Here is a 25,707-nt window from a genome sequence, read left to right on the forward strand (position 1 = left end):
ATATTTGTATTCTTATTATGAAAACTATTATAAGCATATAAAAGTAAAAAGCTACGTTAATACCATGAAAATCCAAGCCTTTCGCTATAAGACACACGTATGAAACCTAAGAAGAACTCATTATGTATGAATTGGAAGGAAAACATGATCTCTTGCATTCTTAGGTGGGAAAGACATCCTACCTGCATTCTTTCTAATGGCCTAGAAGCAATGAGGACTGAACTGTAGTCTCTAAGCATTACTCCCCACTCACAGGCACAAAGTTCTTTGGAAGAATGGTCATTTTCAGGTCTTAGTCAGAAAATATACAAGATGAGCCTGAATCATTCTGCCATACCATAAAGCAAGGAAATTATCAAAAAAATAAGTGAATAAATAATCAAAAATTTGTCAAGCTCTCCAGTGATTGAAGATGGGACAATCTGAGCATCCCCAAAAACAAACGGCTAATGACTGAACACAAACATTTAAAACTTCCAAGCTTAAAATGCCTCTAAGAAAATAAAAAGACTAATTGGTCACCTTTGTATAATGCTAAAGAACGGGGAGAATGGAAGACATGAGAAACCCGGGCAGCTCACAGGCCAGCTAAACTGCTCTTTCAGAGGACAGATGTTCAATTCTCAACATCCACATGGCAGCTCACAACTGTCTGCAATTCAGTTCCAGAGGATACAACACCTTCTCATCTCTTGGGATATCAGTCAAGCATGTGATGCACATATATACATGCAGGCAAAAACAAACAAACAAAAAACACCTCTGTCCTCTCCTCTCTGCCTCCTTTTTTTTTTTTTTTGAAAAACATAACTTGAAGGTGACTTTTGAAAAATATATAATTTGAAATAAGAGCAAAGAAAATACAACTATGAGAACTAAAATATGTGTAATCATATTAGTACTTCTCAAATCTGGGGCATGGTGATGTACATCTGCAAGCCCAACACTAGGAGGCTATTGGTAGAGGGGTGATAAGTTCAAAGAGAGTCTGAGCAACTTAGTAAGTTCCAAACTACCTAAAATACAATGTTACAAGGTAACAAGACTATACCTACCTACCTACCTACACACACACACACACACACACACACACACACACACACACACGTAAAAAAAGAAAAAGAAATATGGCAACTGTCTTTTAAAACATAATAATATACAACTAAGAATTTCATACATGCATGCAACATATTTGGATCATATTCACTTCCCACTCTAGTCCACTCTCTCCAAATTTTATGTCCTCTTATTTTATTTTTAAATAACCCTTGTAGTCTAATTTGTGCTACCCAAATACACATGGGCATGGGCCCATGCACTGGAGCACAGCTGACCTGCCAGGGGTCACACCCTCAAAGAAAAGTACCCTCCTACCCCCAGAAGCCATTAACTGCTAACAGATCTACAGCTAGGAGCAGAGTGAATGAGCCTCTCCCCTCTTACTCTTTAAAAGACACTGGGAAATGCACAAAAATCTACCTTGTTGCTCATCATCTTCCTTTGGTGTCTGTTCCAGTAATGTATCCAAGGCTCGGGTGTAATCTTTCATTACCCAATAGGCAAGACTACGCAGAAAAGGGTCAGCATGTAGTCTTTTGCAATTGAATCCTGAGCCATCTTTTTGACAACCCAAAATTTTCTGATTCAAGATGGATATATAAGTGGATGAAGTCTCAAATTCAGATTCAAATAAACGGGCAATAACCATGGCTAGCTGAATATCTTCCATTTTTTCAAGACACACCTGCAAATTTAAATATTAGGAAACATTTACCGTAGTGACAACTAATCTAGACATACATTATCCCACTGGTGCCTTGAAATTCTCTATGTTTTTGTGGTATGGAGGGACCCGAGGCTGAGACCTTGAGATGTGTCTAGATAGAAGATGCAGCTTGGTAGCAGAACTTCAAAGTGGCAGACAGGGGAGCAGTCATTAAACAGTGACCGCCACACTAAAATGATGATGCATGAAGTGAGCACAAAACAAAGTATGTCACTGTTATCTCAATCTGAGGTCAGTTTAAATAGCATCAATTAAACACTATTTAAAATGTTTCAACTTATACTTAAGTTCCTCTTAGTTTCCAAACCTATTTTTATATAAATTTGTAGTATTTTAGAAGAACCTTCTGTTTACTAAGGAAAAACTGATCCCTATCCTATTAGGGAACCTAAGCCAATTGTAACAGTTCAGCCTGAGACTTTTCACCCACATCTCTTCTCTGAGTATCTTCTAACATTACAGGCATTTGTAACTATAGAAATGTTATAAGTATGCAGAAGCATAAAAAATACTTTTTAAAGTTTATAAAAGGTTCGCTTTGTTAGACGTTTTCTATTTTATCATTTTGGGGGGGATTTTAAAAACTTATTGCTGTTTTAAAATTTTATTACTTTTAAAAAGTTGTATATTAAAAGAAAAAATCCCATAACAAAATTAACCAGACTCAATAACTATATATGCTATGCTATGCTATGCTATGCTATGCTATGCTATGCCATGCTATTCTATGCTATTCTATGCTATTCTATGCTATTCTATGCTATTCTATGCTATTCTATGCTATTCTATGCTATTCTATTCAACTGTAGGCCAGGCTGGCTTCAAACTTGTATTGACCTTCCTATTTTTGCCCCCAAATACAAGGATTATTTTCAATTCTATTTTTACTTCTGTCTGAGTTTAGCAATTCATAAAGACAATAAATGTAAGGAAGAGTCATCAGGAAACAGAAACATTAATGGTTTTTAAATCACCTGCCATGATTATGTAACAAAAGCTGCAATATCTCACTTCCTTCCATGCACTGCCAATAAGGCAAGGACATTACAGAATAGTAAAAACTTCACGTTAGCCCCAAGTACTTAAACACCAGCTTTTTTAAAAGCATAAGATAAAGAGGTCATAACCTGTACACATATTTAATGACTCAAAAATCACAAGATGGATGGTAAAAAATATTCAAAAAGCATTCATGACTTTTTCTGTAAGTTTTACATTTTATCTTAATATGTGACACACCACCCCTGAAGTTGTAATTCCCCTTAAACTGACCAGTGCCACAGTCTCAAGTGCAGTAAGCTCTATAGTTATTCTGCTCTTACAAACGTCTAACAAAACCACAATCATCTCTAAGGCCTCACAGCACGATTGCCTATTCACTTATTTATACCTCTATGGCATCTTTCAATGAACCAGCCAACAAGAAAAAAGCAGCAGATTGTTCAAAGCGCTGCTTTCCAAGTAAAGAAAAAGCATTTTTCAAAGCAGCTTTTCGCCATCTATCTTCATTAAAGTTGTGGCTGAAAAATGTTGTCATTTTTTCATCATGTTGTGACCTGGAAAAGAGAACACAAACACTAGTGACTATTATCACCCTTAAAATATTTTAATTATTTATAGAGTTCTATTATAGAATATAGAATTATTTACAGAATTATTTAATTATATATAGAGTTATATAGAGAGAAAAGAAGAAAAACGACTCTAACAGCAGAGCAGCTGGAAAGGAAGCTCAATGGTCAAGAGCACTGGCTGCTCTTGCAGTGGACCAAGGTTTGGTTCTTAGCACAGGTGATGGTTCACAACTATCAGTAATTCTAATTCCAGGGGATGCAACGTCCTCAGTGATCTCTGTGGACACAGCATGTGCACAGAGGCACATACATGCACATACATGGAGGCAATGCACACAGGAAAAACTCCCAATATACATGATGTAAAAGAAAGCAATCTTAAAAGACCAACAGCTCCAGTTACAGATGTTGCTTATTAGCATTTCTTCTAATAAGGAATGCTAATGTGCCCCATGTACTCACACAGGAGGCAAGACTTTTTTTCTTACCAATGTGCTTTTATCAACTTTTTTGTAAGAGCCTATCTTTTGGCCATGCAGTGGTGGTGCACCCCTTTAATCTCAGCACTTGGGAGGCAGAGGCAGGTGCATCTCTTGAGTTCAGGCTAGCCTGGTCTACAAAGAGAGTTCCAGGACAGCCAAGGTACACAGAGAAACCCTGTCTCGAAAAAACAAAACAAAAAACCTCATCTTTTAAACTAAACTAAAAGATATTTTGCCCATCCACTGTAAATAAAGGAAGCAAGGCATAAAGAAGTCAGCTGACTTGACAGAGCTCCTGCAATGAATTCTTTTCAAAAAGCATTAAGTTCATCCCTGAAATCATGTGAAGGGCTGAGACACTTTACCTGAACAGACCCCATACTACTGCTTTCTTCTTCATCGCAAGGTAGAATAAAGCAGCATCTAAGGCATCGTTGTTCCTTTGAAAAGAAGCTTTGGCAACCTAAGGGTAAGTAAAATAACATGTAACTACTTGACAAAAGAATTACAACTAATTACTCCAACAATTAATACCTCACTGTTACTTCGTTAGCTTATACACTATGGAAACGAGAATAAGTGGGCCCAGAAGCTTATGGTGGCACCCTCCTAGAGAAAAGCATTTGTATGCCAGTAATCCTAATAAAATCAGCACACACAGCAGCTAGTATTTACTGACTATCATATACCTGGCACCAGGCTGGGCTTTCATTAATCTTAATGAATACTATCCACTATGAAGTATTACTAGTGTCCTCATTTTATAGAGGAAGTAATTAAACCAAGAGCTTTAAGTAAATAGCTTAAATTCACACACTAAGGGGAGAAAAGGAAAACCTAGGTGGCAAGAAATTAATGTAGAATACAGTAACGACAACAGAAAATCCAATAGATGAGATCATCTTTTGAAAATTCAACACATTACATTCCTTAATGTGCAGCTCTGTGTATAAAGGAGCATATTGTCAAACCTCACAAGCTGAATCCAACTGTTGTTTGGGGATTCTACTGTGTATTCCAGAACAGACTTGAACTCACTATATAGCCAAGGCTGGCCTCAAAAGACGGCGACTCTCCTGCCTTAGCCTCCTGGGTGTTCACATTATAAGCATTCACCCCTATGCTAAGCTTATGTTTTTGAAATAGGATCTTACCATGAAGACTAAACTAGCCTGGATGTGCTCTGTAACCTGAGATGCCATCTAACTGCTGACCCTGCCTGACCTTCTAAAGTACTGGGGTTGCAGGAACATGCCCTAGAGTTTTGTCTGTTTTCAGATAAGATGCATTTCAAACAGCAATGTCTCAGAATTCTTCTATTTCATTAGCTGGGCACAGTGGCTGGCACATGTCTTTAATCCCAGCACTCCGGAGGTGGAGTCAGGAAAATTTCTGAGTTCAAAGCCAGACTGGTCTATATAGTTCAGAACAGCCAGAGATACAAACACAGTGGAACCCTATCTCAAAACTGACAGCATACTGCATAGAAATTAAAGATCAAGTTTGAAACTCCATGTACACATGTGCAACCACACACATGCACATACCCATACAATAAATAAATGTAATTTTTTAAAAATTGTTCTAAAAAATTCTCAAGATATACAAACTAATTCTCTATATCAGGTTTTCTGGAAGTTTAAAAATAGCATTAATATTTGCTAGTAGAGGCAGGAAGGCAGACGGGGCTATATAACACCATTGATACATACATACATACATACAATATATATTATGATATATATGCTATATAATAACATATATATTAAAAGGAACAGTGGGAGGAGGAGAAACAATAGAGAGGGAACAGAAATATATGCATGTTTTGAAGGGGGAAAGAAAAAATAGGGATGGGGATTTAATTTGGATGAGAGATAAATACCAAAGGAGAGAGAAGGATAAAATAACATAGATATGTATATTATGTAACAACAATTAAACAAATAGAGACCATGGATAAGAGACTGGGGGTGAGAAAAATTATATAGTCTTTCAAAATCCAATGAAGGAAAGTTACCTTTTCAATGCATCTTCTAAGTGTGTTAACATTTCTCACCCACCAGCCTATTCCCATGGCTCTTAATTCAGACCACTGAGGGTCTCCTCTCTGAATTGCTGGAATCATATTGATTAGTTCTTCCTCTGCTTCAGAATGAAAAGCCCAGGCAAAATGGCATGTAGATACACCTAAATTGGAAACATGATACAATAACCTTGTGAACTATATTAATAACAACAAAACAGCAGTTTGCTTAGTTACATATTTCTTGGTTCTTCTAAAAAGCATTTTCAAGCAGAAAGGCAGAATAAAAGAACCCCGCCACCATTCAGGACTTTTGAACTCAAGATCAGTGACAGGACACACAACATCCAAACCTCCAACTTTTCTTCCACGTACAATTCACTTTTAATATAAAACTATATTAGGAGATGAAGAGGTGTAATATCAAACATATAATCCTAGCACTCAGAAGGTGGAGGCAGAAAAATCAGAAGTTGAAGGTCATCTTCAGTTTGAGCCCATCTGGGGCTACATGAGAACTTGAAAAAGACTAACACTAAAATTATATCAATGAAAAATACAGATATTTGAGTACCAAGTTACTCACATGTACATATACCAAACTGCTTAAGAGAAAACATTGGTCAATTTGGAAGTTTTGGCATACAGCCTTATTATTTACACTGTCATTTACCTGAGGATAGCATCCATTGGCACTAAATTTTAAAACATGCTCTATTCTTTGCTCTAGTGAGGGAGTTAAAGGTCACTTAAAGCAAGCTCTAAACATACTTCTACTTGCATTTAATGTAAGGAATACACATTAGCCATGAAGTTCATCTCTCTAAATAGAAAGGAAGGACGGACTAAAAGACCTACCAGAGGTAGGTTTAAAAAAGAGGGATAATAGGAGAGGGGAAGAGACTAGGTCAGGGGAGAGAAAGGGAGGGGAGGGAAGGGAGGAGAGGAGTAAAATGTATCAGATGGTGGTAATAGGCTGAGTTTTGACACCTAGCACTACTGGTAATGTAAATGAATATTCTTTTTGAAGGACAGTTTGATAATTCTAAGAAGAATCAAGGAGTTAAGTCACCTTCTGACTCAAAAACTCAACTGCTAGGACACTAACAAGAATTATATGCCTGTTCAAAAAATATTACTAAAATAACATGAGGAAAATAAACAGAATAATACATAGACAAAATAAAGAAACAAACAATATTAACAAAAGTGTTTATATGTAATACTATAAGATAATTCACTGCAATGATCATTCAAATTTTAAAAACTAGAAAAATATAAACACCTTGAAAGTAAGGTTTGAAGAGATGAAGTATATTTTCAATAGCAGAATCTACGGTGGCAACACCTGTGCTTGGGGCGTAGACAAAGAACTGCCACAAGCTCCATGCCCACATGAGATACAGGGTATACAGCAAGACTTTGCTTCCAAATAAACAAAAAAAAAAAGGTTAAAATTAAATAAATATAAAAAATAAAGCTTGTGTGGCTAGAGCAATGAATCATCAGCTAAGAACACTGACTGCTCTTACAATCATGCAGTCAGGCAGCAGGTAGGCAAAACGCCCACACACAAAATTTAAATGAAAAGATGCCAAAAATTAAACATGAGTAAAAACCTAGCTCTTGTTTTCTAAGACTATTTTAGAAGGCAAATGAGTAAGGACAACAGTTCAGCATGCTTGGGATTTTAATGACTACATTCCAAACCCCATATGGAGTTTAGAGTTCCAAAAGACATACAGTTTAAAGAAATGAGAACCAGACGGGGATCTAAAATGTTATAAAATAAAGAATCCTATTTAGGGAAGTTACTCTGAAATTCTATAGTTTTTTAAAAGTAATAGGATAATACAAATCTGTCTCAAATCAGTATGCTGGACCTAAGCAAATATACTGGGTCACTAGGGGAAATCTTGCTGAAATATCAACTTTCCTTGATACCAACAATGAATATATGCTTAAATTTTAAAAGATAATAAAGTGGGACCTGGTGAACATGCCTGTAACCTCATCACCTGGAAGCTCAAGCAGGAAGATCAACAACAGTTCAAGGTCAGCCTGTACCACATAGAGAGATCCCATGAAAAAGAAGGAAGGTGGGGGTTGAAGGAGAAATGAAGGGATCAGAGACACAACAACACAAATAATAAAATTTACATGGTTTTTAAAGAGAAGGCATCAGACAAATTAAGAGCCATCCTATAGACACTGAGTTATTACAACCTCAAGCCTACATCTCCTACTACAACGGTACCACTGCTATATGAACAAAGGTCACAGAGCAGGGCAGAGCTGAAGGACACACAGGAAGTGGCAAGTTAAGTACATGTGGCATGAAGATCTCAAGCTACCTGACACATGATCTACCTGCTGCTTGAACATAAACACAACCACAACCATACCCACCGCCACCACATTAAATCTGAGTGGTGCAAAGATTCAAACAGTAAATAGAATACCTTGGTGAAGGAGCTGAGCTCGGTATAGAGGAGGCAGTGATGTTAACAGGCATGTGTGCAAGCGCATCGCTAACAAGTATCTCAAACCACACTCATCTAAGGTGTCTCTTCCTGTAATTTTAAAGAGAAAATATGTTAAGGAAGAAGGGATTCAACAGGATTGAACAGCCACAAACAGATTCCAAAGGTATGAACTGAACATTAAACTTTGTAATATTCTATACAAAATGTATATTTTAATGTACTCCTTTGTAAACAATTTAGTGTCCTTACAAAATATGTATCTTTATAAAACTTTAATATTAAAACTCCTAAGTGAAAAATTATTTGGGAAAATAGTTAACCTATTAATTAGTACAAATAACAGTAGTACCTATACTTACTCATAATAAATGAAAGAAACATTGAAATCTAGTGAAATGTGTATTAACTAAGAAGTGTGATGTACTGAATGAGAATGGCCTCCAAAGGCTCAAGTATTTGAATGTGTGGTCCCTGCTGCTGGAACCATTTGGGAAGGATGCAGGGTGTGTCCTTTTGGAGGCGTGTCTCTTATTCTGCTTATGGATCAGGTGTAAGCTCACAGCTACTGCTCAGCACCATGGCTTCCTGCTTGTCTCTATGCTTTCCACCATGATGGCCATGGGCTCACTCTGAAACTGAAAGCCCCAACTAACTTTTATCTCTTTAAATTGCCTTGTGTCTCTTCATAGCAATGGAACTGTAACTAAGACATTAAATAAGTTTGTAACCCTTGGCAGACATTTTTTGATGAATTGAAATTTTATCGAGAGGAATTGTATAACTAAAAGGAAATCATTTGTTTCAATAATTCAAAAAATATTTTCTGAGCTGTTTAGCTTGACTATACTATCAAAGATTTGAAATTTCATTTTTTTGGGGGGGGGCTAGTGTTAGAACAGTTAAAAAGGGCAACCTGAATCTTTACCTTGATTCCACAAATTTACTTATGAAATTTGATACTACTTAGTGACAACTTAGACAAAGACATGAAAGCATGGCAAGTTAATGAATCTTAACAGCAATGCAAAAGCACTGACAGAACCCAAGCTAGCAACTGACAGAGTTCCCAAGGGTAACATGCTGTCCAGAAGAAAACAAATTATTTCATTGCCAAGGCTTTATTTAGTTCCAGGTCTTCTTCCTATATGCATTCACCCATTTACTCACTGAGCAGATTTACATCTACTACAGGCACTGCAGGATTGGCAGTAAGCAAAGGACTTAATACATATGGAAATTAATGCTATGGAGGACATAAAATAGGACTGATAGATGGGTGAATCAAGAGTGTTCTATTTCACACAATGGAGCCAAGGAAGACCTTTACAATGGGATGAAATCTGAGCAGAAATTTGAGGTCAGGGACCAAGCCATGCACCGGATCAGGAAGAACATTCTATGCATACAAAAGTAAATGTTAAGACCCTGAACAAGCTCCAGGGTCCTCTTCCACAGGAAGTGGAAATGAGCAAGCACCGTGATACATGAGAACTGCTACGAGAGCACATGCCAACAAAATGGACATTAATATGTCAGAAGAGTTAAGCTTCCTGGCCAGAACAAACACTTAGAATCCTTTGGCTGAGATGTACAAATTATTTCATCTTTAAGTGCAGTTTCCCACCTGTGACATGGAAATATCCAGTCCTGCCTTGTCTAGTTCATGAATGTCCACCATGACAGAATCATTTCTATATTGTTAGTCAATGACTTATATCAGGAAGTTTAAATTTCTTTCATACATTATGACAAGTATACCCGTTTTAAAAGATTTATCTTTATTCTTTTAAAAAATTGTGTGTGTGTGTGTGTGTGTGTGTGTGTGTGGGTGGGTGGGTGGGTGGGTGCCCGCGCGCGCATGCGCGCACACATGCACGCGCATGCACATGCCTGTGTCTGTGTGTCTGGAAGGGTATGTACATGAGTGAAAAATGCACAAGGAGGTCTAAGGATTACTCCTAGGTTAGATTACTCCTAGGTCACAGACAGTTATAAGCTGATCAGTGTGGGTGCTGGGAATTTGGGTCCTCTGCAAGAGTGGTAAACACTTTCAATGGGTGCTTAGCCCCCACCCTACTTTCTTAGTTCCCATTGTACAACAGCTAACAGTATCATTTGTGCACAGCCTACAGCTATTCTGCTAATGGTTCTGCGCCACTGTCCACAACCTGGTGATAAGTTTCTGCTCCTTACCAACATAACCAGAGAGCAGGTCACAAGCAAACCTTCTAAAGTCTCTGGTTATTTAATCTACAGAAGGAAAAATTGTGGGACTATACTGTGAGAATTTAAGCCTGTCAAAAATATTTCTAACTGGCTATGGAAAAATTTTTATCCCCACCTTCAATTTAAAAGTCTTAAGAAATTTTTTTAATGCAGGCTTGAAAGCAACAATTTCCCACATATGAACCCTATTACTGTCATTTAATGCCTATATACTTGTATATGAATCCCTTAAATTTTCTAAGGATTATTACCTTTGTGTATAAAACTACACACACAAACACACACACAGTAATAGCCGCCTATCCACTAGAGGATTATGACAATTAAATTGGGTAAAATACCTAACACATAGTAACTCTTAACTCCATGAATGAATGATTGAACAAACAAATGAACCAATGAACGAATAATCAGTTATTTTGTTTCCATTGCTAATGTCACTGCTTATAATCAACCCCATTGCCTTCAACTAGCTGGATATGGCTTCACACGGCAAGATACATATTACATTAAATGTCTGAAATTTTTGCACAAATTTATATAACTATAATAAGTTATTTATGGGGCTAGAGACATGGTTCAGCAGTTAAGAGCTCTTAATGTTCCTGCAGATGACCTGGGTTCAGTTCCTAGCACACACAACCAACTGTAAGTCCAGTTTCAGGCACTAGAAAGGCATATAGGACATATCCATACATGCAAGAAAAACATTCATCATAAAATTAATCTTCTTAAAAAATGATCTATGCCTCAAATGGAAAAACAGCAAGTTGATCCATGAGGTCCCTCTAAGCTTCATGACACAAAAACCAAAAAAGGTCATTTTTATCATTCAAAGAAAGCAATACCATTAAGAGTCAATCTTATTAAAAATATTAAGACAAATGTTTAAGACTCAGTAAGAATGCACATAGACATCACACATGTGTATGTCAGACATGCAAGTGACAGCCTGCCTCAACTGTCTTTTCTTTTATAATGAAGTAGAGTTTACTGTAATTATCCATAGGTCTTTTTTTTTCCCTACAAGAGTCGAAAGAAAAAAAAATAATTAAACATATTAGTCATTGCACAGATAATACAATATTTTTACTAATAATAAACTTAACATTCATAGTGAGACTATTTACCTGAGTACTTATCCCTGTTTTCATCAAGCTCAGTACTGGTGGTTGCCACAGTGTCGGCCAATGCTACAAGGAACATCTGCTCCAAGCGGGTAAGGCCTGGTAGACTTGAGTGCATTAGATGACTTGAAAGTACTCTAGCATGTTCCTGGCCAAAATAAGCTGGTCCATATTGTGACAGGTTTATTACTTTTGATTTGTTCTCTCTCTTTTCTGGCTCTAAATCAATATCATCTGTTGTTATCTCCTGGACTTGGAACAGCTCTGAATATTGATCCTCTGGTTGGCTTTCAATATGGGCCTCATAGCTCTGCGGCTTCTTTGTACTCTCTTCTGAAATTCTGTAGGACGTGTCCTGATCTGCAGCAAGCAATGCGTGTAGTGGCAGAGGAGGAATAGAATCTATCTCAGTATAGTCTCGAGTGCCATCCTTTCCAATGGTAACTGTATCCTTTGCTGTACTACCGCTCACACTAATGGTCCGTGACAGATGCCTCTTAGTTCCTTCTCCAGCATCAGGATCCCTAACTATTGCAACTTCACCAGCAATGCACTTTACCAAATGGGAGAGAATGGCTTTTGCTCTTCTAACTTTCCCCAAGTCCATCAATTCTAACAGCTGAGTTGGATGATACTGTGGGAGAGTCGGAGAGAGTGCATGTGCAGCCTCAAATAAACCACCATCCTGAACTACAGTCGGTGAACAAAAAACATCATCAGTGATAGTTGCTCCTTCAACAATACTTTTTCTTGCCAACATAGTGGATTTAAAGGCAGAATGATCTTGTATTGCTGTCTCTTCAACAGGACTGTCAGCTTCAATGTCTCCAAATTTGACAGAATGTTTCCATTGGGCATATACATGCATTTCACAATCCATTCCCACCACCAATATTCCATCTCTTACCCAGGAGAGAGACACAGGCAGTGAAGGTGTGCCGTCCACAGAGGACACCAAGTCTATAGATCTGAGAAGAACCCATCTTGATCTAACTCCTTGCTTGATACTACCACCTAGTGGCAATGTAATGACAGCTACTCCATCCTTACTGTTAGTTTGATCAGTAACAATTCCTGAAAGTCTCCCATACATAAAGATATTAGCACCAACCCCCACTGTGAGAATATGAGAGCCATCTTCTTTTGACACCCAGTCCAAATGTACTAAATGCTTGATATTTGGAATAAGGTATCTATCCTTACTTAAAAATGCATCTGATTTGCTATACACAAACAGATTACTGTCAACACTGACCCTTGAATCAAGTACACTCCCAACCTTAACCAAATCATCAAGATGTATAGTCTGTTCTAAAACCCATTCTGACCCTCCTGTGGATTCACATTCAAATATACAGACATGCATAGAAAACTCTTTAGAAACAAAACCATTGTGGTGGACAGGCTGCTTGTAAGCCACTGCCAGACGGCCTGTGTATGAGCAGCTAACAGCAACAGGTCTTCCCACGATGCTCACAGTACTGCTATTATCTTCTCCTTCATCATTCATTAAGGGCCACCTCCTCCAGTGATAGGTTTCCTTCTCATCACTTGTATTGCACAGTGAGTTAGTTTCCACACAACATTTCCAGAAACGTACTTTATTGTCCGAGCAAGTTGTAACCACCAAGTAAGGTGCAAGGCACACTGGATAAATTGAAGAGGAACTCAGATGACCTTTATAAAAAGGAAGAAAAATAGTCAATACTCAGATATCCATAAAACATGAGATCAATAGATCTCCTCTCTCTACTCAGCTTAATTCATCCTGTCTTAAAGGTTGAACCAGAACCCTCATAAGTAATTCCTATCTATAATCACTAATACTTCCCAGCTATTTCCAACTATAAGACAATGACTAAGATTTGGGATCTTAAGACCTGAATTCAAGTTCCAATCCATCAATACCTTTGGAAGAATGGGAAAACCATTTAAACACTTAAGTCTATTCCATCCAAATAGTTCTCTAGAAGAGCAGCAAATGCACTTAACCACACATCCATCTAACCCCAAATATTCAAAAAGATTTAAAATTTTTTCTGTATTTAGGAAATATACCTGCAATCCTAGTCCTTATAAGGCAGACACAGAAAGATTACAAGTTCAAGACTTTCCTACATACATTAATGGGTTTCAGATCAGCTTTGGCTAAAAGACCTTGTCAAAAACCAACCAAAAATAAAATGTCTAGATATACATTCAACACAAAAGTCCATAAAAAATTTTTTTCTCAAAGTAATCTTTCAACTGTGAATGCAAGTATGTCTTAGGGATGGAAAAGAGCACTCAATACTACCATCAACCAGATATCAAAATAAGACTGAACCTCTATTTTGGTTCATCAATATCATTATTCTAGAAATTCCCCAATTACGTTCCACAGGTGGCAAGTCATTTCAAATGCAGCCTCCAGTCCAATCCTTCAAATTACCTCATCTTCCTTACTACAGTCAGTATTATTACAGGGCAGTCACATTCAGCTCTGAAAATAAGATAGGATGGATGGGTGTACAGACGGACTGACTGACTGACCAATCAGAAATAGGAAGATGATATATCTTTAAGTTAAAAAAAATATTTACAGTGTGTGAGTTCAGGTGCACACCTATCACGGTGCACACATGTCATGGTTCACATCTGGAGGTCACTGACACTTTCTAGGACCCAAGAGTACACTCAAATCATTAAGCCATTAAGCAGAAATGTCTCTACTGGCACAGACATTTCAGTGTCCTGGAATACATATTTTAATGTGAGATAGCTTGTCCCCATTTTGGAATACAATGATGGCAAAACTTCAGAAAAGAAATACATTTATAGGTGAGTCACTGAAGCTCATCCTGTTGCTGCATTTATAAATAGATGGTGCAGTAGGTAAAGGTGCTCTCCCCCAGGCCTGGTAGCTCTACTGCAACTGACTCCTGCAGAGTATGCTCTGACTCACATGTATTATGTTGTGGTATCCCACCCCTAAAATATTTACAAATGTACAATGGTTTAAGATTTTACTCTGTGCCAGTCATGTTTTACCTTTATTATGTATGTGTGAACAAGGTTTGATAGATACTTTTGAAGAAAAAGATATTCCCAACACCCAGGAGGCTAAGACAGGAAGAAGCCACAAGTTCAAGGCCAGCATGAGCTCAATAATGAGAAGAAGAAAGAAAGAAAGAAAGAAAGAAAGGAGGGAGGGAGGGAGGGAGGGAGGGAGGGAGGGAGGGAGGGAGGGAGGGAGGGAGGGAGGGAGGAAAAAAGAAAGAAAAGGGGGAAATGCAGCTTCTTAGAAGTACTTCCACTTTTTAGTAGATAATTTCCAGACTCCTTCTTGTTACCTTGAGATAATACACATTTAAACTGGTTCCTTCTTACTGTGATCTCCACATGATCAGGAGAGCCAGCAAACTGAATTTATCATTAAAAAAATTATTATTGATAAAAACATACTTCTAAATGGACAGATACTACAAGCAATAACTGTGTCAATGTCGCTATAGCACACACATTGGAGGACAACACTCTGAGTTACCACGGCTCAGTGCCAAGAATAATACTACCTGCTGATGGTGTTGCTCTTATCACTTCGACAGCTTCTGGCAGATCCAGAGGCTGACTGTATACCAGTCTGGAACTTAGAATGAGTTTACTAGCAGTCTGGAGATTGGCAATTGAAGAAGAGTGTGGCATAGAGCTCACACTAGGGGAGGCTTCTGGAGAAGAGTCTACCTTCTTCTGTCCAGGCACTGAGAGCAAGCTGTCAGATGAGATCCCTTCTGTGGCTTTGGCTGCACAAAAATGTTTGAGACACATTATCATCACTATACATGAGAAGACATTTTCTTGAAAATACTTCCACTTCTTGGAAGACAATTTCCAGACTCCTTATAGATTACCTTGAGAATAAATACTTTTAAACTATTTGGTTCTCTCTCACCATGACCAATTCCTTCATATGGACACGTCATGGGAGAACAACATATGAGCTCTAAAACTTTAAGTTACATAGTAGAGCATTCCTAAGCTTAAATACTCTAAAAGCTTAAGGAATACATAAACATACAAACTCATGTCTAATCCCAGAGACACTGATTATATCAACTTGGGACAGATCTCAGTAATCTGTACTTTTAATAAACAACGTAGTGGCCTAGTGAGATGGTAGAGTAGATAAAAGCACTTATTTCACGTTTATAAACCTGCTTAGTAACATAATTATCAGATATGGTAGAACCTTTTTGACAGCTCTTAGTACTTTGTGCTAATTAGTATAAAGTGGATTCACCTTGACAACGAAATGACAAATGTCTTAGATAAGCCAGTAACACTGATTCTAAGATTATATCCTGTATTGAAATGTCACACTGTAATCCACAAAATAGCTAATTACCATATGTAAATTAAAACAAAAATGTAAATATCTTATTCACAAATAGTAGAGTGAGCATAATATAGCTATCCATGCAATTCCTTACTTACCTAAGCATGCTTGTACAGATTTAAGATGAAGGTGCCACATATGAAGGACAGAATTATTATTGCTATCCTTCTCAATGACTACTAAAAAGAATTTTTCTGAAAACGGTGGTGGGCGATATCCTATTATCCAAAAGGGGAAATAAGAAGTTAATTTTTTTGTAGGATTAGAAAAACATTTTTAAATATTAAAAAAAACCTACCTCTTGATATACACAGAAGTTGGAAAAAAAGCAAAATGAATACTACTTGTCCTTTCTAAAACTCTTGTTGGCTTAAAGCCACTGTATTAAGGTACTAAGAAGGGAGAAACATAATCTGGTTGTAAGAATCAGAGGTGGGGCCTTCACGATGCAGTAAGATTGGATAAAGACATAAGGGTGGAGCCACAATGGTTGCCTACTATGGCTTTCTAAGAGGAGGAAAGAGGTTCCCTAGGGCTGGAGGGACAGCTCAGCCGTTGAAGGCTAGGCTCCCAACCATAAATATAAGAAGAGGTTTGTTCCCTATCTCTTCCTATGTGATATTCTGAGCCACCCCTAGGACCCTGCTATCATCAGATACAGCCTTTCAACCTTGGACCAGAAGTCACAGCTAAAATTTCTCTTCTTTATTTTATACAGTCTATGGTATTAGACTATTGAAATACATAAGAAAACAGACTCCTGCAGGAAGAATTCATTTTAAAGATGATTTTTAACATAATTTTTGTATCAAAAGTTACAGAGCTATCAAAACCAATTGGGCTCTGTCATAGGTACACAAAGAGGTCAATGGCACAGTTCAATGGGTAAAGGAGCTTGTACCACAAGCCTGGCTTCCTGAGTTCAATTCCCAGGACCCATGAAAAAGTGGAAGGAGAGAACCCACTCCAAAAAGTTACTCTCTTTCACATGCATACTTACAAACTCACATCATGCTCTCAAATAGACACAATAATAAGTAAAATTTAAATTTAATACACATATAAAGGCTAACACAAAAGGAATCCAAAGATGGGGCATCCATCAAGCATTGAAAACTAAACACAAAAATTATACATGTGGATCAGTGAGATGGGTCAGGGCTTGTTGCCAAGCCTGAAGATCTGAGTTTAACCATCAGAGCCCAAGTATCCTCTGAGCTCCACATGTACACCATGGTACACAGGTGCATGCACACACATATGCACAATAAACAATAAATTTAATAAATAAAAGAACAAAACATTGTTATTGTTATACTGATTTGACAGAGGCATAAGAAATACATCAAAAGGGAATAAGTATTTGGAAACCCTTCGTAAACAAAAGTGGTAGTCAATACACAGAATGAATTCTTAGAGCAGGGCATGCCTTTTCATTTTAATACAGCATAACTGCTATAAATAAAAAAATCATAATTTCTAAAAGAAATACTTGATGCCAAGTTAAGTTGAAACTAAATTTTACATTGTTTTTTTTTTTTCTAAAGATCTTATAGAAAGCCTATTTTCTTTCAAAAAGGGGGGACACTGAGAACCAAAGTTGTGTCCTCTGGAAGAGCAGCAGGCGCTCTCAAACAGCATGCCGCCTCCCCAGCACTGTCACGCAAGCGCTGACACAGCTACAGTGACCACCTGACAATCCCCGTACCTCATGAAAAGCTGGGAGAGTTTTGTAATGATTAAAATAAAAAAACTCACTTTTTTTCCCCAGATGAGATTTCACAGTTTATCTTAGGCAGTTTTGGAATGCCAGAGAGTCAGTCCACTTCATCAGTTAAAAAACAACCCTCCCCTCAAAAACCATACCTTGTGATGGCTGAAAAAATATTTCTGTGTCCTTTTCCTTTTCCTCCATGTCTTCTTTATGTGGTTTATACCCAATAATGAAGTCTTCTTGAAACACATGCAGTAACTGTGTACTTGAGCCACACTACAAATGAGGAAAGTGAACGAGATTTTCATCTTTGAAATCCTTTATCTCCCATTCACCACCTCCCCATGCCAATACACAAAAACAAACCTCTCTATAATGTCTATTCTTAATCTAACTAGAACAAAGCATGGAAAATTGCTAAGACGTTCTTGAATTAATAAAATAAAGTACTTTCGAAGATAGCACAGCTAATCGCAGAAGAGAGTATCATCAGGTTTGTGTCTCAAGACCAGAAAAACACTGGGGCTAGAAAGATGGGTAGGCTTCAGAGTCAGGTTCAAGTTCCAGAACCTAGGTCACAGGGCTCACAACTGTGACTACAGCTCCAGGGGATCAAAACCTTTGGTCTCCTTGGGCACTGACACTCACATGTACATATCCAGAATCAGATACACATGCCTACACATAATTAAAAGATAGGAAAAATAAACCTCTTAAAATACTCAAGAAATACAAATGACCTGAACCACTTGCAGCCTTACAGGAGAGGTGAAGAGGGCTACACTCACTAGACTAAGAGACAACCAGCACATTTTCAAAGTCCACCTGAGAGTCCACAACAGACACTAGCACCCAAGAAAGGTTCTTAAAACACCCCTGTTTAGTAGGGACTGTGAGAACCTGCTTAGAGTAGCTGACAATCTTTGCAGGATACATTTACATGACTATGCAGAGGGTCAACAGAGGACCTATGAGATACACCACTGGTGATATGCTGCATGGCCATGTTTCCACTACAGCAATCACAAATAGCCGACTAGAACCACCTGGTGAACTGAAACGCAAGGAAAAGGCTAGATGCAAACAAGGGAATACAGTGAAAGAGTGTTGAGACCACTGGATGGCAACATGCAGAAAGTAGCTTTGACTAGTTTAGCAATGAATGAACACAGTGTAATCTTAAAATTCAGGGAACTCAATCTCCTTACACAGAATGAAATTAATAGGACTATAATAATAGGTTAAACCATAAAAATTGTATTCAAGAGCAGAGTATTTTTATGTCTCTCAGGTATAAAAGTGTAAAACCTCTTTATAATATAAGGTCATCTTCCCAAGGGAAAAAGAACAAAGGAAAAAGGGTAAGGCCTTCATAGGTACAGAACTCAAAGAACACAGCCATGGCAATGCAAGCCTATAATCCCAGCATTCAGGAGATTGAAGTAGTGATGAAGCCCAAGCCATGCCACAAACAAAAGAGCAAACAGGGAGCGGGGAGGGGGACAAGAAGACTGAATCAGGGAAGAGGGAATTGAGAGAAATACTGATAGATAAGAGAAAAGGAGGAAGGGGGAAAGTGGATGGTGAGAAAGACAGAGACAAGTGGGAAATCAAGGAATATACTGGGGAAAACCTACAGTGAGTTTTTAAAGTCTGAGATTTACAAGGTTGGACTTTACCATCCTGTGTTACTGAAAATCAAAAACAGATGAGAAACAAATGTGCTGTAAATGTAAAGTCAAGAGAACACTAGGTCAGAGTGGACCACACCAATACCCTATGACAAAGAGAGCAAAGGGGCCCAAGTTAGAGAATGCTCTCTTCTAGATCTCTCTGGAGTAGGAAAAGGAAATAATGAGTTGCATTAGAAGCACGACAATGCAGGTTGAAAAGAGAAAAATTGCAATTTCCTTGGAGGCCTCATTAGTAACTTGAGTTTGGTAGTCCCATTTCTGCTAACAAAAGCTGATGTAATTTCTTCACATAAGCATTCTTCCCTTAAGAATGCAAACATTGTAGAAAAATGAGTAACTCTATACTTGTCGTAATTTTCACTTGTTTTGTTTTAAAGATGTAGTTACTTCCTCAAAGTATTCCTTTTTGTTTAAATGGCTGTGCTAACTCTCCCAGTCCAGGAACATAACCCTAAAGAAATAAACACTACAAGGACAAATGGACTTTACCACTCCTTGGGGAGAAGGGCTCTCCTCTTCTCCCAGATAGGAACTAGAGAGGAAGCCTGACTACACAAACAGTCATGAATAGAAAGTAACTATACACACAGAGGCTACTTTCATCTTCATTTTAATGGATCTCATAAAAATATCCAATCTGAGGTCCAGGCAAGTAACTGCTGTGTTGAGCTGAACAGAAGCTAATGTGGGGGAAAGCAGGGCTGGAGGCTCCACACAGCTGCATCATATCTGCTCTCAGCACGTGGACACTGGTTATACTTTCCCTAACTGAATCAAACTTCCTTCAAAAATGAGATGAGACAAAGGTAAGAGTCAATGGGGGGGGGACCCCTACAGCTCCCTGCCACACACACACACACACACACACACACACACACTTACTTTGGGAGTCACTAGACATTGGATGTTTTACCAAATGAGAATTATTCTAAAACATACATACATATGTCATTATACAATATATAAGTATATTTAATATTACTTATATACAAAACACTGTGGAATGAAGAGAATCAAAGAGCACATAGCATCACCAGTTTGAAAGCATATTTTTACTTGGTCAGTTATTGCATCAAGTTCAATAATGCAGCCTGGTCGAGCAGTAGACTGTTGGCTCACAATGTTAAACACTTCTCCAATAAGTTTCTGTAAACAACAAATGAAAAATGTCAATGATTAAAAAAATTACCACTCTGTCAATATGAGATAGCATCACAGACATTAAAACTGCACCCCCAAAATCATTGATTGACAATGACAACATATTCAAAGAAATACATCAACTTTCCATTCCTGTGTCTGTTTTTAAAGTTAAGAAGTTAGAAAAACTGATATTTACATAACTGTAACTTCAAAGCATCTAGCTATTTCAGTATTGTCATCAAGAAAAATGCCTAAGTGGGTGGCACATGATGTTTAGTGCCATTTGAAAGTACAACTCTCCAAATGTAACACAGGGCTCACAGCTAACAAGTGGACTCTGCCTTTTGAGATGGCAATGCTTGAATTAAAGCATGAAGCTAACTACTAGATTTCTTAAATCTTCCCAAACTTTATACTGGGAGGAGTCTCCCCAAAACCCACACCAAGAAGCCATCACTTCTAAATAAAAACCTTTCAATAACTAAATGCCTCAGCATCCACCTCCAATGTCTTTCCCTGCCATAACAAAGTTTAGATCCCTCCCAGCTTAGTCTAAGGTCAGCTCTCTAAGGAAAGAACATCTGAACTGGACTTGTGGGATCTTTCCAATTTGTATCAGTAGAATTCCAGAAAACATGTTGTGCCCCAAAGGGAGTGGCCATATTAGGAGGTGTGGCCTTGTTGGAGGAAGTATGTCACTATGAGTCCTTTTTCTCAAGCTTCCCTCAGTGTGGCAGTCAGTTGACTTCCTGTGGCCTCTAAGTCAAGATGTAAGGACTCTCAGCTCCAGCACCATGCTGCCTGGTGCTGCCATGCTCCCCGCCATGGTGATAATAGACTGAACCTCTGAAACTTAAGCGAGTACCTTAAATTTATGAGTTACCATGGTCATGGTATCTCTTCTTAACAATAAAAACCTATCTATTGGGATAGATTCTAGGGTTAAATCAGGAGTATAAAGTGGTTGAGTAGGACTGAACTGATTGATGAGTACATTCATCCAAAGTCAGGATTTATATGTGTGGTGTATGTGTGTGTTAGCTCAAACGCATGCAGATGGTTTTGACATGCCGCTGGGTTATTCACTGAAATGTGGACTCAAGCTGTGGCCTAAAATCTATAAGGCTAAAATGCCAGGATTTCTCTAGCACACACAAAAACAAAAGACAAAAGAAAAACTTAAGAGTATACTGTGCATCTACACTTCAAAAGTATCTCTAGATTCGTGTGTATACAAAAGTTTAAGAAGTGTTGCTACTATAAGCTGTCCTGATTAGATTTTTGTCAACTTGACACAAGCTAGAGTTATTTGGAAAGAGGAACCTTAATTGAAATAATGAGTCCATCAAATTGATCGTTAGGCAAGCCCATAGGGTATTTTCTGGGTTAGGCAGGTGGGCCTGGCTTATATAACAAAGGCAGGCTGAGCATGCCATCGAGACTAAGCCAGTAAGCAGCATTATACCATGGCCCTGCTGCACTTCTGCCTCCAGGTTCCTGACTTGAGCTCCTGTCCTGACTTCCCTCAGTGATGAAATATGACCCAAGACCTGTAAATGAAACAAGTGCTTACCTTTCCAAGTTGCTTTTGATCACAATAGGAACTCTAACTAAGACACAGGGAATAGTGGAGTAAGCCTCTAATTTCATCACTCAGGATGCTGAGGTAGGAGGGTCAGGAGTTCAAGGGCAACCTGGGCTACACAGTGAGTTCCAGTCAAAGGCTGAGGTATATCACAATGGTGGAATGCTAACCAAGCAAGCACAGAGCTCTAAGGAGCTCTGAGTTTTATTCTCAGATACACACACACACACACACACACACACACACACACACACACACACAGCTGCGATAGTTGATGATTCTCAGTCTTAGCTGCACACTGACTCCTCAAGCACTGATGCTTAGGTCCAATTCAGAAACTGATCTTCCAGCCTAAGGGACAATCTGATTATGAGCCATTCTATAAACTCCTCTGGTATTTCCAACATGTAGCTAGGACTCTCACAAGAATGGATACAAATTCCAGCTGACAAATGCTCACAACTCTCTTCCAACACTATACCTACAGAGTTTACCAGTAAAGAATACCACTCAACTTCATCCATAACCAAGGAATTCATTTCATAGTAGAAATAACTTCACTTAATAAGCAAATTTATTTTACAGTACAGGATAGCACCAAAATAAGGCTGAAGTAAATGAAACACAAGAACTTCAAGAGTAAACACACACACATACATACAAAGATCAAGATAAGTGATGTTTTAATTAATGTGGTGTTTTTAAATAAAAATTCATTCAAAAATTCCATAATAAAAATATAGAAAATACAATAAAATGAAAAAAATTAAATACAAGATCTAATAATGCCTCCATTATTCTGAAAGAAAAATTAAGATTTATAGGTACATTCTTTATTTTCCAGAAAATTAAATATATCATAGAAATTTTTAAGTTTACAGCTGGGCAATGGTGGCACACACCTTTAAAACTAGCACTCAAAGGCAGAGGCAGGCAAATCTCTCTGAGTTTGAGGCCAGCCTATTCTACAGAGCTAATTCCAGGACAGTCATAGCTGTTACACAGAGAAACCCTGTCTCAAAAAACCAAAATTAAAAAGCTTAAGTTTACATACACCTGGGGCTGGAGAGATGGCTCAGTGACTAAGAGCACTGGCTATTCTTCCAGAGGACCTGAGTTCAATTCCCAGCAACCACATGGTGGCTCATAACCATCTATAATGAGATCTGGTACCCTCTTCTGACATGCAGACAATACATGGAGGCAGAACACTGTATACATAATAAATAAATAAATCTTTAAAAAAAAAAGAATTCTAAATAAGAATCCAAAATAAGATTAGCTCTAGTTTTGTTAGTAAAATTTTCAAATATTTTCTTATCATCAGTAAAGGAAACTGCATTGCTGAGACACACCTACTGACCAAGTGGTAATTTTCTTCCATAGGAAGACACTGCTGCTCTTGCAAGACCAGGGTTCAGTTCTTAACACCCACAAGGAGGCTCACAACTGTCCATTAATTCCAGTTCCAGAGATCCAGCACTTTCTTTTGGCCTCTCAAGAGCACCAGGCATACACATATATAACATACTGGCAAAATACTCATACACATAAAATAAAAATGAGTAATTAAATCTTTTTAAAGAGGAAAACAATATGTAAGATGCAACTAAGAAAAATTGCGTATCAGTTTCAGAAAATACAGACACAAGGTGACTTATAGATTTTACAGATTTACATCAGTGTGTTCCACTTACTCCTACTTCTATTGAAACTGTTACAAGGATGCCAAGCTCTCACAAACTAACAGTAAGGCCCTATTGCTGAATGTTGAGCTGGTACCTACTTAGAGCCTTCATCCCTACCAACCAGTGTTCATGGTTCATGGTACTGGAAGATGCATGCTACCAAGAGAAACACAAATGCAGCTACAAACCATTCCATCTACAATGATGATCTGCATATAAGATATGCTTGTTCAATAATAGCACAAAGCTTGTGGGATCAACCAACATCTGACTGGATTTAAGGCTCACTCCATGAGATGGAACCCATTCCCCAATACTGCTCAGGTGACCGAGAACCTGAGACTAGACAGCCCAGGGAATCTACAAGAAACCAAACACTACTATTCTATTAAAAGAGCACAGCAATAAAATAGCTCCTGGTAACATCCTACTGCACTCACAGACCACTGCCTTGCTCAGCCAACATCACAGAGGTTTCCTCCTACAGCAGATGGGAACAAATACAGAGACCCACAGCTGAACAATGTGTTGAGACTGAGGTACTTGGAACACTCAGTCCTAAATGGGATATCTCTATCAAATTCCTCCCCTTGAGGTTCAGGGAATCCTGCAGAAGACAAGAAGGAAAGACTCTAACAGCCAGAGGGGATGGAGAACATCAATGAAACACAGCCTTCTAAATACAACAGAAACTATGTGCACATGAACCCACAGAGACTGTGGCAGTGTGGCCAGGGACTGCACAGGTCTGGGCCTGCTGGTTCCAGTGCTGACAGGGGAAGTAGACACAAGCCCACACCTCGAACCCAGTGCTCTCTCCAATCAATGACTGCTCACAAAAGGAAAGTTAGTTTCTCCACTGAAGCTTCACATGGTGTACAAACCACTCTCAAGGCCAGGCTCCATGCCCAGCAGCAGATGGACAACATAAAACAAACTCAATAATACTCCTGGAGGCTCTATATCTCGGGGATATTTTTAACCTTACAGACCCTCTGCATATATATTATGGTTTCCAGTCCTGTTGTGATGGGATTTCTGTGTGAATGTCTGACCCTGCATCTATGTCTTCCTTGTGCTTTTTCTTTGGCTCTTTTCCTTCTGTTTGTTTTGTCCTATTCCGATTTGTCTGTTCTTATTTTAGCTAATTTTACTTTATTATTATTTGTTAGATGCCTGTTTATATCCTAATAAGAGAAATAAATGTGGATTTGGGTAGATGTTCAAGTGGGAAAGGTCTGGGAGGAGCTGGGAAAGGAGGAAACATAATCAGAATATATTTTATTTAAACATCTATTCCCAGTTAAAAAGTATTTAAAAAGTGCCAAAAACATGCTTTTTATAACCCAGTTGTACTCACATAATGACAGGTGTGGAGACAAAAGCCTACAGCTCCAGTCATAGGGTGGGACAGAGGTCAGAGGAGCAGTAACCCACACTCAGTCTCGGCTATGCCACATTTGTCTCAATTTGGGGGGAGGGGTCAGCTTCAAATTTTAAAATCTAAAAGTACTTCAGTTACTTTTCATACCCTGTTTTAACAATGTGATTAGTCTCCTGTGACAATCAGGATAACAGGCATCTTTCCCTCAAGGATGCCCACATCATAATTCCTCTCTGCAGATATGTTATTATAAGGGAGACTTCCATGGTTGAAACAGCTTCAAAATGCAAGATGGGGAGATCACCCTCAATTATTAACAAAGGCCGCTTCAATCTCTAGGTCTTCACTGAGGGAGGTAGGAGAGGCAGACTTCAAAAAGGAGATGTAACGGGGGATGGTGGGGGAGCAAGGGACAGCTCA

The 25,707-nt window shown here is 38.3% G+C and overlaps 1 protein-coding gene across 4 annotated transcripts in view; it reads right to left on the bottom strand.

Moving 5' to 3' along the window:
• Nucleotides 1–25,707, bottom strand: part of Dmxl2 (Dmx like 2) — a 116,854-nt gene that overhangs the window by 34,978 nt on the left and 56,169 nt on the right. For all 4 annotated transcript variants that reach the window (XM_051197488.1, XM_051197486.1, XM_051197487.1 and 1 more), the window contains exons 14-23: nt 20,544–20,633; nt 17,946–18,069; nt 16,178–16,297; nt 15,259–15,486; nt 11,708–13,381; nt 8,328–8,438; nt 5,860–6,029; nt 4,208–4,305; nt 3,177–3,342; nt 1,480–1,744 (exon numbers count right to left, since the gene is read on the bottom strand). In XM_051197488.1, coding sequence (XP_051053445.1) covers nt 1,480–1,744; nt 3,177–3,342; nt 4,208–4,305; nt 5,860–6,029; nt 8,328–8,438; nt 11,708–13,381; nt 15,259–15,486; nt 16,178–16,297; nt 17,946–18,069; nt 20,544–20,633 — 3,046 coding nt within the window. The remainder of the gene's footprint in view (nt 1–1,479; nt 1,745–3,176; nt 3,343–4,207; nt 4,306–5,859; nt 6,030–8,327; nt 8,439–11,707; nt 13,382–15,258; nt 15,487–16,177; nt 16,298–17,945; nt 18,070–20,543; nt 20,634–25,707) is intronic.

Source organism: Phodopus roborovskii, unplaced genomic scaffold (assembly GCF_943737965.1).
Source record: "Phodopus roborovskii unplaced genomic scaffold, PHOROB, whole genome shotgun sequence".
Classification (NCBI taxonomy): domain Eukaryota; kingdom Metazoa; phylum Chordata; class Mammalia; order Rodentia; family Cricetidae; genus Phodopus; species Phodopus roborovskii.